Source organism: Periophthalmus magnuspinnatus, chromosome 15, assembly GCF_009829125.3.
Source record: "Periophthalmus magnuspinnatus isolate fPerMag1 chromosome 15, fPerMag1.2.pri, whole genome shotgun sequence".
Taxonomy (NCBI): Eukaryota; Metazoa; Chordata; class Actinopteri; order Gobiiformes; family Gobiidae; genus Periophthalmus; species Periophthalmus magnuspinnatus.
The window spans coordinates 23,341,022-23,355,341 of NC_047140.1; the positions used below are offsets into that span (position 1 = coordinate 23,341,022).

Sequence of the window (14,320 nt, forward strand, 5' to 3'; positions counted from 1 at the left end):
ACAAATTAACAACACTGTCAATATCTGTGTGCAATACCCTTCATTTTTACTCTTAAAGTAAAAGTTAAACGTTTTTAAAGTGTTAAATGTAGTGATACTGATTAAAAATGATGCATATTTTTGTCAGCCGTTGCAAGATGAATCTATTTTTCAATTTCTCTGCGTGTATTTTTGTTTGTTCAGAGCCGAAGCACGAACTTGAAAACTTAAATCGGGATGTAACATGGTAAAAATAACTCCTCAAATCATAAGAAAAGTACTTTTTACTTGTCAGTCCAGTTAAAAAAATGCAGTGGAGTAGAAAGTACAGATACCTGCTCTCAAATTTAATGAAATAAAAGTAAAAAGTATCCACTGTAAAATGTAATTAAGTAACGTACAGATACCTAAAAATTCTAGTTAAGTACAGCACTTTACTACTTGTACTTTGTTACCTTTTAACACTGGAAAACTACTGCATAAAGATGTGAACATTTACCATTTACCTTTGGGCAATATGCATCATAGTTTTACACCAGTCAAGTATCAGTTAGTCAAAACGTACATTATTTTCAACACAAAAAATCTGTCAAATGCAGTGCAGGAAAGGCGTTTTTCTGGCAGTTTAAACCTTCATTTAATTAAACGCGAGTCTTATTTTAATTAGTATAATCATAACTATTGTATAAATTTAAATTTGGCCCTTGTTAACATTATGGTTGCTAGGTAACAGTTACAGACTTGCCTCCACATATGTCGTCTGCTGCCCATGCTCACAGGAAGTAAAATTCTAAACTTTTCTAAAATGTCAAAAGTAGAACAAAGTATGCACACTCATTAGCCAAAGCTTAAGTATAATTATGCTAACAGTTTTTTTTCTGAAATGAGCTGTCTAACCTGTCATACACAGTTTAAGCTACAGAACTGGCACACAGTACAAGCTTTGCAGTAATAGTGAGCAATCGGGATGTGTTTTAAATGGACTGACCGCGGAGATTTGTTATAAGGCTTTGTGCGTTTGTTTTGCTTTCCAGTTTTCTATATGCTTTGGCAGGAGCGCAAACAAAAATCCAATGTTAATGGCAGAATGACAAGTTGTGTTACGTTATCGATCTCCTTTCCCGCGGCTGTTCTGATGCATCACTGTAAGGACTTTGTAAATCAACAACAAAGATTTGAAAAGTGCTGCTACCGGCCTCAGGAAACGCATAGGTTATACTGATTTATTTGTCATTAAAGGTTGAACAGTGAAATAGTGTAGATCAGCCAGTTTTTTGGAGGTTTTTGGGGGAAGGAAGGGACAAACAAAAACAGCAAGCAGCAAAACAAGGAGGATGTGAGGAAATCGAACCAATGAATGCAGGTCGATGTGGGACTAGACCAGAGAACCATCCAGTTTTATGACAATCCAATCCTAGCAGCTTTATAAAACTTTTTTTTTTACTTCAAACTTACAGAATGAAGTGTTTTGCTCAATGATTCTGCAAAAATCTGCTGTTTCTATGTCTTTTTTTCCCTTTTTTCCCCTTATAAGCAGCCATGTTTGTTTTGGCATGAAGTACCATGCATCTCTCTCATTGGTTAAACTGCCTGTCAATCATGTTCACTGAAAATAGTGGAGACAAGATATGTTTAAAGGGCTAGTTTTCTGATCTATGCTATAATGTTGTTTCCTCTGTTAAAAAAAAAAAAAAAAAAAAAACATACGTGGAGTTGTGTTTTGTTTCATTCACACATGTTTAACACACTTACATACTGAGGCTGAAAACACTCAACATGTAGTAATACAGGAAGTCCTCCACTGTGTTTTTAAACTCCACACACCTTCACTAGAATCATTTGGATCATTTCAGCCCTGGAATTGCCAATCTCGACAGAACTAAAGGTAAAAAAGGCAGCTGTTAACATGAAAACTACCACTTCATGACACACTTGGAGATGTAGACAGATTAATAATAGTTACTCAAACATGTGTGAATGAAGCAAAACGCAACTCTAGGTACGTTTTTGATGAGGTAATAACATTATAACATGACTAAATGCTCACAGGAGTCAAGTTGGCATAATATAGGATTTTTAAGGACAGTATGTCTTTGTAAAGCAGTGTGGAAACTGTCTATTTTTGCTTATCTTTCCCATCTCATCCTCCATTTTCTTACTTTCATTTGGTGCATTCAGAATAAATACATAAACAGTAAATCCAAACAGATAAATGTAAACAGTGATAGGCCCAGAGTGTAGGTAGAATCGCACACAGCGTTATAATATGTGCAGCAGTGCGGTGTGCAGTTCTATATCGGCCTGTGCTGCAATTAAAAGTGAAGTGATGATGCACGAGATTTCCTTTGCATTTTACGGGGCCAGTTAAATTTATTGGCCCTGCTCTGACAAGGCTGGTCCACAGTCAAAGCCCACTACAATATCAGGTCTCACCCATAAAACTGGTAACTACATTTAAATTAAATTTTAGCTGCAAATTCTTAATGGGTTGTAAGCCGTTATGTGCTTTGTTGGTTTGGGCGAGAGAGGGTAATTAGAATGAGCAGTGCAAAATCTCTTCGATTATTGTCTTTAGTGAATGGTTTAGCATCCAAATAGCGTCATATCTGCATACCGTCACTGCGAGCTGCTCCTCCTTCGGTATGTTCAGAATCTGCCTCGCTACAATAAAGGCGTCAGAGTGTTTCGTGCTGCTTTGAATGATTATGTGGGACTGAGGTGGTCTTAAAAGTCGACACGGCTAAAGTGAAAATGAAAGATTGATTAGGCTGTGAAGTGCTAGTCCCTCACTGAAATAGCACAGCACTCTTCTCTAAATGAAGTTGAGAGATTTCAAAAGATTTTTTTAGCAGCTAAGAAAGTGGCATGTTTGAAGTGTGCGTCCCGTTGCTGTTTTGTATCCTACCATGCGCTCGGGAATATTTGAATGTGCTTTTCACCAGTAATCTTATAGTGTGGACTCTTATTGGGGTTACTTCATGTCTGTTCATTCCTTTGAAATCTTAAAGGTGCATGGAGGATGTTCCAGAGTATGGCATTAAACAGATCTATTTAGCATTTGTTCAATTTATTTTATTGCTAGTGTTTTTGTCTCTGAAACTACTTTGAAAAACATAGATACTTTCTGTGAGCGGGGTCATCTCTCCATGGAGCTGACCTGTCATTTGGCTTAGTCGAGTTAGCTGCTTTTCTCCAAAATAGACATGTTTAATGCCATACTGTGGAACATTCTAAGCAAAGCAATAACAGGTATGAAGACAAGCAGATGATCCTCCACCAGAATGTTTACTTGGTATATCTGTAATACACAACAGTAGCTCAGTTGTTAGTGTTTGCCCACTGATCCGAAGGTTGGTGGTTCGAACCCCGCTCTAAACAGCATTTTTTTATTAATTTTTTTACTCTTTTTATTATGTTTTTGAAAAATAGAACAAACAGTAAGTAATAATAAGTATAGATATAAAAATATATATAAGAAAAGAAAAATAGAATACCTGCACATACACATACATATACATATAAACATACACATATATATACACATACAAATCTATACACATATTTATACATTTATATACATAGAAGGGACGTCTCAATATTCATCTGTCTAAACATATTTTTCTATCCGAAACGTGGCTCGACAAAAACACAGGTAATGTAATTCTAGTGCAATTAACTCCACCCAACTTCAAATTTGAATGTGAAACAACAGTAAACAAAAAGGGTGGAGGTGTGTATGCATTTTTAAAGATAATTTGGTCACCAACAGGTTGTCATTTGGGGTGTTTTCATCTTTTCAGTATTCAGTTTCCTTTAAAATGGAGCTGAAACAGTCACCCACCGTACTCTTAGTTATATACAAACCTCCCCAGCACTGTCTGAGTTTTATTGATGATTTTACTGAGATGCTTTCAGTCATATGCACAGATTTTAATATAATGTGTTTGACAGAAACGCTAAAGAGCTCACTGCTAGACCTACAGGTTAGCGGTGTGATTCCAGCTCCCACAGATGAATGTTGCCGTTGTGTCCTTGGGCAAGACACTTAACCCACGTCTCCCCCAGTGTCTGCGCAGAGTGGTGATGAATGTGTGTGAACGAATGGTTTCTTGATGCAAAGTGCTTCGAGTGCCTTGAAGATGGAAAAGGGCTGTATAAAAATGTGATAAATTTACCATTTACCAAAATCAAATATATGCGGTTGGTCAGATGAAGTCTCTACTCATTTTCGGTTGGTTAGCTCGTGTTATTTTTATGAATGCATGAGTGCCTTCTGCAGTATTTATGATGCTACATAATAAATGATAGCTCACAGTAGGGCCCTTATTACAGGACTATGCTAATACGTTGCAGTACATCAATGTTGTGCAACAAATGTATATTGTTCTGTGTTGGCATTGGATGATTTGTGAATATTTGGTTAATTGGATGTATTTGAAGTGATGAGACAAGCTTTTTATTTCTCAGAAGCATAACTGCCACCCCAGAGAACTCCAAACCCCCATTATTATTTGACTGTATGTTATCTATGTTCATCGTGGATCATTCTAAACAATTCGATGCCATTTTGAGCCACAGGGGGTCAGTAATGTAACTTATTTATACATTATAGTAAGTTTCGATTGTGAAGGAGATATTTGTTTATGTGACGACTTTTGTAATCTAATTCCATTAACACTTACTTAATAATTTTCACAACTAATTAAAAGCAACTCAAGCATAGCAGAGCAGCAAAGCAGACATGATTACAACGCACTGCTCAGCTATTAATTGACAAACACGTTATATGAATTAAATCATAATCATTTGAAAGTCATTCAATCTTTTCTTGTGTTTACAGGGCTTTGTATTGTCGTTTATATCTGGCTTGATTAGACAACATCAAGACAATACCGACATCGCGGCGGTATTCATGGGGAGTCGAGACAAGATTATTAATATTCTAAATCACATCAGGAGGTTATAGGCGGATTTATGGTGTGACCGCATTAGGACAAATGACTGTTTAAATACACAACACAGCGACTACACTGTCAAGTCGCCACATACTAATTACTGCAAAGTTGTCATCACTGGTTTGTCATTTGAAATAATCACACCAGATGTGGTGTTGTGCAATAGAACTCTAGATGTCCTTTATTGAATGCTAATATTTAACAGTTACAGTGTTCTTGGTCTTAGTGTACGCCTACGTGGTGCGATTGTTGTATTGGCAAGATTACTTCAGATACCCTTCCCATAGAGTTCAGCGGTCAAACAAAGGTAATCAAAGCAATTATAGGGACCAATTTGGAGCCGAGTTCTGTATTTGGAATTCCGACCGCGAGTATCATAGCAACCAAAGAGCCAATCCAGAGCGAGGCTGTTGACACCCACACCGCTGGTTTAGCATGGAGCGGGAGCTTAGTAACGCTTCCAATTAAACCTGTTGCTAACGCTAGCGGGAGCAAGCTCGGGGAAAGAAGGCGCCTGATTTGTCTGTTATTAATGTTCATATCTTGATTTACAGACAAATAGAGAAATAAAAGCACCAGGATCATGTAGAGCGGGTTAATACGCACATTTTAAAACCAAAATGACGACCCTGACAGCAGCAGTTACAGAGAGAGGGGCCACAGTTTTCCAATGTAATCTGAATTGGAAGCAGAGTGGATGTCGATGGAGCCAGATGTGCGTTCATGCTCACTTCCTATTTGGAACACGGCAACTAGCAGGATACCTATGTCCATTTATATATACAGTGTATGCTTGGACCCTAACGATACTTTTTGTTCTTGAAATATGTAGTACAAACCCAAGATTAGATTAAATCCTTTCTTACTTTAAAAACTGCAAACCATCAGTGTAAATGTGAATTGATTGTTATATAATTGTACCTACACCACACACCAATCCTAATGCAAACATATGGGTTTATTTAGGCTTGGGACTGGCTTAACACCGTGTTATTCCTTTATGATTGATCATTTAAACCGATTTGATTACTCCACAAAAACTCAGTCAAAGTGAATGTTGTTGGGTTTTTTTTTGTTTTTTTTGTTTCAATTATTTATCATGATTCCATTGCACACACAGTTGGGCAGTATTTAGATCTGAGTATTGACGACTCTGGCTCCATTGGGGTTAAAAGGTTGAACATGATGGAATTTGCAATAACTAATCCAAATATTAAAGGCCAGAGGTAGACAGTTTCTGGCAAACAAATATATGATCGTGTTTATACCAGAGTAAATACAATCAAACATCACAAACGAGCCACTTCTAAATAGATCAGAGTCCTCAAGCGTCATATTAAAGTACTTATAAAGAAATCCCTGGCATAGTTTCCTTATAAACCATATGGTGCAGTGTTTCATGCTCTTCCCTTAAACTTATTCACTTAACCAAACTCATAACCCAAAAACATTATGCATTCGTTCTGTTTGTCATTTTCATATAAAGATAACCATTGGCATTTCCGCGTTGATGAGCGTATGGGCATGGAGAGAGTAAAATGTTACAGACTCAGAGTGTGTGGCTGTGGAGGATAATTGAGCAGATTTAAAAGAGGATGCACTTAAATGTTTACTCATCAAGAGCAATCAGGACAAAAGGCTGCCTGGAATGTGGAGTGCACTTCTCCAGTCTGATTCATAAATTAAAACTCAAACAGCCGAGAATTGTTTTCTAATGCAACCAACACAATCACCATTAGTATGCAGAACCCATCCATTAAAGGCACAACGTGTAACTTTTCAGGTTGAGAACTTTTCTGCTTGTCTCCATGGAGATGTTATTGCTTTGCTTTGGATCTTCAACAGTATGGTATGATATTATTCATTTATAAGTGTTTTTATTGCTAAAACACATAATAAAACATTCAGTCTTCGTGTGAGCGGGCTTGCCTTTCCACAGATGGGACCTGTAACTCAGCTTTTTTTTCTTGATGGAGATAGAAACATGTCATTTTATACTGTGGAACATCTCAGGCAAAGCAATAACATCTCCATGGAGACAAAAAACAAATACAGATAACACGATACAAAGGAAAAGAAGAATAAAACACCAACATGTCCTGTCTAGCTTTTATTAAATACCAGGGAGAAGAGTTGGGTTTTCAGTCTAATCTTAAAAGGCGTTAAAAACTGAGAAGATCTGACAGGCACAGAGAGGCTGCTCCATAGTCTGGGCACTGCCACAGAAAAGACTGGCTTACTCTCCACAAAAAAGTTCCACAATGCACCGTTAAATGTTGTTATTGTATTTACCATCATTTTGTTTCATTTCTTAAGCTAAAACTATGGCAATTTCTCTTTTATTGCGTTTCTTCCAGAGCTATAGGCAGGCTTGACTAGCAGAAAATATATTGTTCCAGCTTTCATATATGTTTATACATTAATTATCATGACAGTCCTACTCATGACAAGTTGTAAGGTGTAGTGTGCAGCTGTCAGCTCTATAAAGTCGACCTTAACCTTACACGATTAATATAATGTGGAAAATAACACATTATAACACTGACACATTCAGCATAATTGCGTTTTTTTGGGTCTGATTTTATTTATAATTTACACAAATACACACTCCCAGTTGCACTAGACCAAGGGTAGAAGGTGATTTGTGTTTAACTTTTGTTGATTCCACAGAGGAGTGTTTCTTAGTGCGTCGAATCGCTGCGGCTGCTAACCGTTCTTGTTGTAAATTATCCCTCCTCAGTTCCACAGTAAAATACGTCTTTCACCTTTACAGAGCCACAGCTGTATAAATATTTATTTGATGTGAAAGTGTTGAAGAATCTCGTGTGTAGAAACGCGGGTACTAGTGAGATAAGGCCTGTTTAAACTTTCATGAATTCACCAGTATACAGCAGTCTGGGTTTGGCGCTTGCCCACTTTCCTAATTGGCATGTTGCCGCTCTTGTAGCGAAAGAAGTGTTCATGAATTATGCAGTAAAAACAACGGAACCACGTGTCCCATTATAACCACATTGAGCGCTACGATTCTCAGCTACGATTCAAGTAAGAGACATTGCCAGAGACGTACTTGATACAGTCCAGCCTCTCCTCGTCTCTTAGTCCTTCCTCTTCCTACACAACTGGACTCCCCCTGTGTTCTCATACTGACCTATTAAGAGACATCTAAATATAACCCATGAATCATTTATGCTGAATATCATGGCTTACATTTATTCTGCTCAATAGCGTGGCTAAGTGTTTCGTATTAAACTAAACGCTGCGGCTACGTGTAAGAAAACATAAGAGAGAAGACTTTTTTTGTTTCATTTTCAATTGTATTTTATTTCTTTCATATTAACAGCAAAAAGACATTTCCCTGGGATCAAGAATACATACTTCTTCAATACTTCACGTAGATGTGAGTCTGGTTACTGGTGAATCTCCCCCATTTACAAATGGACGTGATTGACAGGTGGATTAGCCAATCAGGGACATGCAGAAAGTAAAAAATATAACACAGGGGGCTGAAAAACATTGAGGAGAAAACCCAAATTGTAAAAGGGAAAGAGAAAAAATACATAATTAAATAAAAAAATAAAAAATAAAATAAAATATAAATAAATAAAACATAAATAAATAAAATAAAAATAAATACAATATAAATAAATAAAACATAAATAAATAAAATAAAAATAAAAGAAGAAGTTAATAACCATATTACACACATTACATTGGATAGAATAATATCAACACAATGACTTGTATCCTACAGGTAATTGTACAGTGTTGTAGCCATATGTGTTCCCCTTGTACTATACATCTATATATAGTTCTCCCATTCAGATTCTTGGACAGAAATTTGGGGGCCCGGGGCAGGAAGGCTTATATGGAACTTCCTCTAATATAAATTAATACACAGTGGGGCCCCAAGACACTGAGGCCTGGGACCACAGACATTGATTGACCTCACATTGATTGACTGACCCTTGAAGTTTGAATGCGACTCGAAAATACATTTTAAACACAGCTATATATATATTTTTCTTCTGTCTTGTCACAATCGGATGTGATATTTTTCCGGAGCCATCCCTTTGAGTGTGGGAATGCGCAGAAATGGGAGTTTGATGCCTTAAATATAGCAAATGTATGAGACAGTCTTGATCTATATTTAATGAGGAGTGAACTGCGTTTGCCAATAGTGACTAATGGATGGAAAAGTTACTTTGAAACACTTTGCTTTGAGTTAACAGGAAAAACATGTATCAATAATGTCTGGAGTTCTTGCAAAAATAAATGCACACAGACAAACTTAGCAACACAGCAAATATCTGAATTACACAAACACAGCCTTGAAAATAGTGAACACGGCCTATTATGTATGTTTTAAAGTTAATGTGAAGAGTTGGAAAAGCTAGACTGTGTTTCAAAGCTACCAGTCACTTGTATTCAAATCTGTAAATGTGAAATAAACAACCTATTTAAATTCACATTAATTAACAGACTACACAAGTGTTTTAAAATGTAGAATACTTCAGTTTGTGCTGTTGTTTTAAAGTTCATTATGCCTCAAAATTCACATGTATCATTTTGTTTTTTGACTAACCGTGCAAGACAAACTTTATCATGTGATGGACTATATTTAAAGCAACGTTGTGTAGCTTTTGAAGGTGGCACGTCACCTGCATCACTCACTGCAAATAGGAACATTCTCCAGAGCTAGATGAGGTTTATAGGCCGATTCAAAGTCAGGTTTGTGGAGATGCAGGTCCTCTCACAGTATAAGTACATGTTTTTCTGTTTTTTTCTACATTTTTTGACTCATACTTTTAAATAAGACTAAACCAAAATACATATTAACCTCCAAAAAACTGACTAAACCCCAATTTTATAACATTAAGGTCAGAAACTCAACGATACATGCCGTGGAACTTCGTTATCTCTCTGTATATTTGAAATACCTTCCAAACTCTAACCTACGTCATTTTATCCTGCACAAATAACAGCAGTTTGTCAGCGACAGACTAAATAGTGGACCTTAGTGACACCAGAATCTCAAAATTCAACAGATAAACTTTTTTGGTCTGTTGTTGGCTCTGAATGCCGGAGGTAGCACATGTCTCCCCTGTATTATAATGCTGACCTGTGCCATCCGACAACGAGCAAAGGCCAAGGTTATTCTGGCAGAATACACTCGATTATGTTTCTGTCAAGTCACTGCCCACATTCTCTTATTTTGCTGTCATCGCTGCTATAATTCAATTAAGAGCGTGCATTCCCGAGCCTGCGCCGGCCGGCAGGAGCGCACTGAGTGACAGGCGCAGACATTACTATGCGTGGGCAAAGACAGGACGACGAGAGATATGAATATTTGAGTAGATGGCATAAAAGAATCTTGTAATTGATTTTCTATCTAAGCTGCCGTTTCATTTACTGAATAAATGCATTCATTTCAGACAGTGGAATACTCATGCTTTCCCCATTGTCTCATTGTGAATGCGGGCTTTATCATACTTTTGCTTTGACACTGACTTTGTGCTCTATGTAGTAGCGTGCTAAAACACTTGTCCTTACCCTCACCCTATAGTGCTGCCTGTATAACCTTGCAGGAAGTGTAGAAATGGGAGCATACATTGTGGGGATCGAACAACGTGCCGTCTCGTTGCCAAGCCGGCTTTATTTAGACAGCGCATTTAAAATAAAGAGTGTGCTGGTGCGCTTCACAATAGACATATTATACAGTAGCTAACTATAATCAATACTATACTATATAAACAGTCAAAACATGAAATACTGCACATAATTTAGTATTTTTAAAGGATAGACCACAAAACTGAGAGAAACGATGAAACTATACCTGAAGGAGCGGCAGAAGTACTACACAAACTGACCTAATCCTTTAATATTGTCAACATAAACCTTTTGCAAATGGCCGACTTACTCATCAGAAGAGTAACCAAAACTTTAACTTAGTAAGAGTACTGCTACAATTTAAAATATCAAGTAACTAGGAGAGAAGTATGGTGTTGAAAAACTACTCTGAGAAGTACAATTTTACTTGGCAATGACTTCACGCTTTGTATTGTAGCACACTTGTCGTTCCCCTGGCCCCGGCGTGCTCCCTGTATAACCTTGCAGAGGTGGGCTGTGTCAGACTGAGCTGTTCTGTGCTGTCCCTTTTCAGATGTGATCCACACTGTAGGCCCGGTGGCCAGAGGTCATGTGGGCCCCAGTGAGACCAGCGACCTCACCGCCTGCTACCAGAACTCCCTCAGGCTGCTGAAGGAGCACGGACTCAGCACTGTGGTGAGTACACACAGTTTCTCCTGCTACTGTACGACTGCGTCTCCCACGTAATAAAGGATTCAAAAGAAAATACACTGTTAAATGTGCTTTGCGAAAGATTTCTGGTTGAGGGTTCGTCACAGGCGTGTCCTGGTGGAGATATTTTTGCGTTGTCTGGGATTTTGCGCAGTATGGCATTAAAGTTGACGCCGCTTACAGTAAGAATCCATGTTAGTTTAGAGGTAGTGCTGAGCTATAAAAGCACAGATAACTTCATAAATGCAAGATAGATGGAGTTTAATGCCATCCTGTGGAACATTCCAGGCAAAGCAATATGATCTCCATGGAGACAAGTAGGTGACAGACCAGAAAAATTATACCTTTAGTGTTAAATTTGAGGAGGAACAGCATGACCATTACGAACATCAAAATACACAAGAGTACAAATATCACCAGTTTGGGGTATTTTGAACAACAGTGTGCATTATGTTACAAAATATAATGATTTCTGATTTTATTTTAAGTGTATATTTATTCATTTGAAGTGACATCCAAGTTCCTTCTGTTCTGGGGCAGATTCAGCGCCAGGGAAGACATCGGTAAAACATGTTCGGCCTTACACCTCAAATTCCTAGTGAAGTGCAGTGAAGTGAAACATATTTTTTGGTTTGAATCTGAAATGTTTACTTGGGATCCAGAATACTCACTTCTTCAATACTTTATGAAGATGAGAGTCTGGTCACCGGGTGAATCTCTCCGTTTTGACAGGTGGATTAGCCAATCAGGGGTCATGCATGGTCTGTCCGTATTGGAAATCATAAAGGAAAAAATATATATGTCAAGGGGGTGAAAACATGGCGGATTTCTGTAAAATCAGTGAGCGAAACATTAAACTCTGTCAGTCTGAGCTGAGATAAACTTGATTTTATTTGTAAATCATGAGTTCCTTCATTTCACATTTATCAAAACAGATCAGATTGGACGATCACTTTTGACTGGGCTTGAGATGCAACAGAAGATGTGGGGACCAGACTTTATATCAATCTGTATAAAAATCCTTGAGATATCAGTCTGGATTTGCCTGGCAACTCAAATGAAATAACCACATTGCTATCGTCACGTTTTCCTTCCATCTTCCCTTCTTATTCATGTAACTACTCTTAAAGGGAAGAATAACGTCTCCTCCGTGCTGCTTAAGAGCTACATTTTGCGCTTTTGTTTTCATGTGACAGTAAGTAAGCATTCGGGGAGAAGTGTCTGAAAAATTGGAAAAGGTACAAACACAAAAGGATTTAGGATCTTTTGTTTCACATAGAGTTTTGAAAAGACTTAATCTTCCCTTTATTTGAGCCACACAACAGAAGTGCACTGCTTCATGTTGGGTAAATGAGGGGTTTTCAGGAACAGTATGGGACATGAATAAATTAAGAGCAAGGCTTTGTATTTAAGACGAAAGTACAACTCTTCAGTTGGTCTGTAATCAAAAAGTTTTTTCATCTTAGCTTGTCTTACACCAGTACAATGCCCCAATCTGTGCCCTGGCATATTAAGCATTTGGATTGCCACCAGCTGATGCAAAACAAGAAGAACAAAAAAAAAAAAAATAGTACTTCAACTCCAGATCTATTTAAAAAGTTTGACCTGTTAAAACTTGCATGCAATTCGTTTTATAATAGACAATAGACAACTTGTTTTTTGGTATCTGTCAAAAATAAATGGGATCCCAGCAGCTTCAATTGCACTTGGAATAATATGCTGGATGAATAGTGCGGTGTCAAAATATGGTATAATTTGGTTTAGATTGTTACGTATGTCTCTAAAGTCTTGGCCAGTGGCAGTGATCGAAAAAGTACTCAGTTTTGATAAGTAAAAGTGCAGAGCTAGAGCAAAATAATACTCAAGTAAAAGTACCACATGAAAAAATCGACTTAAAAGTATTAAAGTACCCGTTTAGAAATGAACTTAAAGAGTAAAAAGTAAGTATTTCACGCCGATTTTGAGATCTAAAAAAGCTTCAAGTGATTTTGATAAAGATTTATACTGAGTTTTGTTCAGCAGAAACAAGCAAATCAATCTTTTTTTTCTGTTTTTGTTTGTATATTTGTATTTGTTCAAACTGCGAACTTGTTAAAAATAAAGTCCTAAAACTTTTCAACAGATCTCAAACAGTAATAAAAAAAATGCTTTTACTTTTCACTCCTGTTCAAAAATGTAGTGGAGAAGAAAGTACAGGTACCTTCTCTCAAATGTAGTGAAGTAAAAGTAAAAAGTATCCACTGTAAAATGGACTTAAGTAAAGAAAACATACCTGAAATTGTCCAAGTGATATAGAGTCCATCTATAAGAATTTTCATATAACCATTTCCTTAGCATTTCTTTAGTACTTCCCTTTTTTCTATAAAAGTATACTGATATACTTCATTCACATAGTTGCACTTTAAATTCATTGTCCGTACTTCATAAAGGACTATTTATTTCACTTGTAATAACAGGTACATCACATTGTTTAGTGTGTTATGACATGTTTTATCACACAATGAGTTACACAGTACTTAATAAGATGCGTACCATGAATAAAGTGCAGTGCAAAATTAAATATCATATAATGCCAATGGTTGGAGAAGTACTCAGTTTTGTTACTTAAGTATAAGTACAGATACCAGAGCAAAAAAACAAAAAACAAAAAACTTAAGTAAAAATACAAAAAAATAAGTAAAAATCTACTTAGGTAAAAGTATTAAAGTACTCAATTAAAATATACTTAAAGAGTAAAAAGTAAAATAATTTTGCATTGATTTTGAGGTCTTGTAAGGCTTCAAAAATGGTGATTTTCATAAAGATCTGTGCTGTATTTTGTTCTCTAGAAACAATTGAATCAGTCGGGGGCTTAAAGTAAAGTACAGATACCTACAATTTGTACTCACGGACCGTACTTTACTACTTTTACTCTGTTACGCTCCAGCGCTGCCTTACGCTCCTTTAGATCCACACATGGCTCATTGCCCTAACCATGCTTAACTAGCACGTCCAAAACAATAGTTAAGCCTCCACAGTTGGCAGCTGGCAGTGTCCGCTCCTCTTCTTTTTCTCATGACCCACATTGCCAGCTCTGAACTGTGTGTTGT

At 37.0% G+C, this 14,320-nt stretch overlaps 1 protein-coding gene across 2 annotated transcripts in view; it reads left to right on the forward strand.

The window, feature by feature from the left end:
* The window catches only part of macrod2 (mono-ADP ribosylhydrolase 2), a 595,671-nt gene that overhangs the window by 350,077 nt on the left and 231,274 nt on the right, over positions 1 to 14,320 (forward strand). For both annotated transcript variants that reach the window (XM_033979597.2, XM_055227511.1), the window contains exon 6: positions 11,095 to 11,216. In XM_033979597.2, the coding sequence (XP_033835488.1) occupies positions 11,095 to 11,216 (122 nt within the window). The remainder of the gene's footprint in view (positions 1 to 11,094; positions 11,217 to 14,320) is intronic.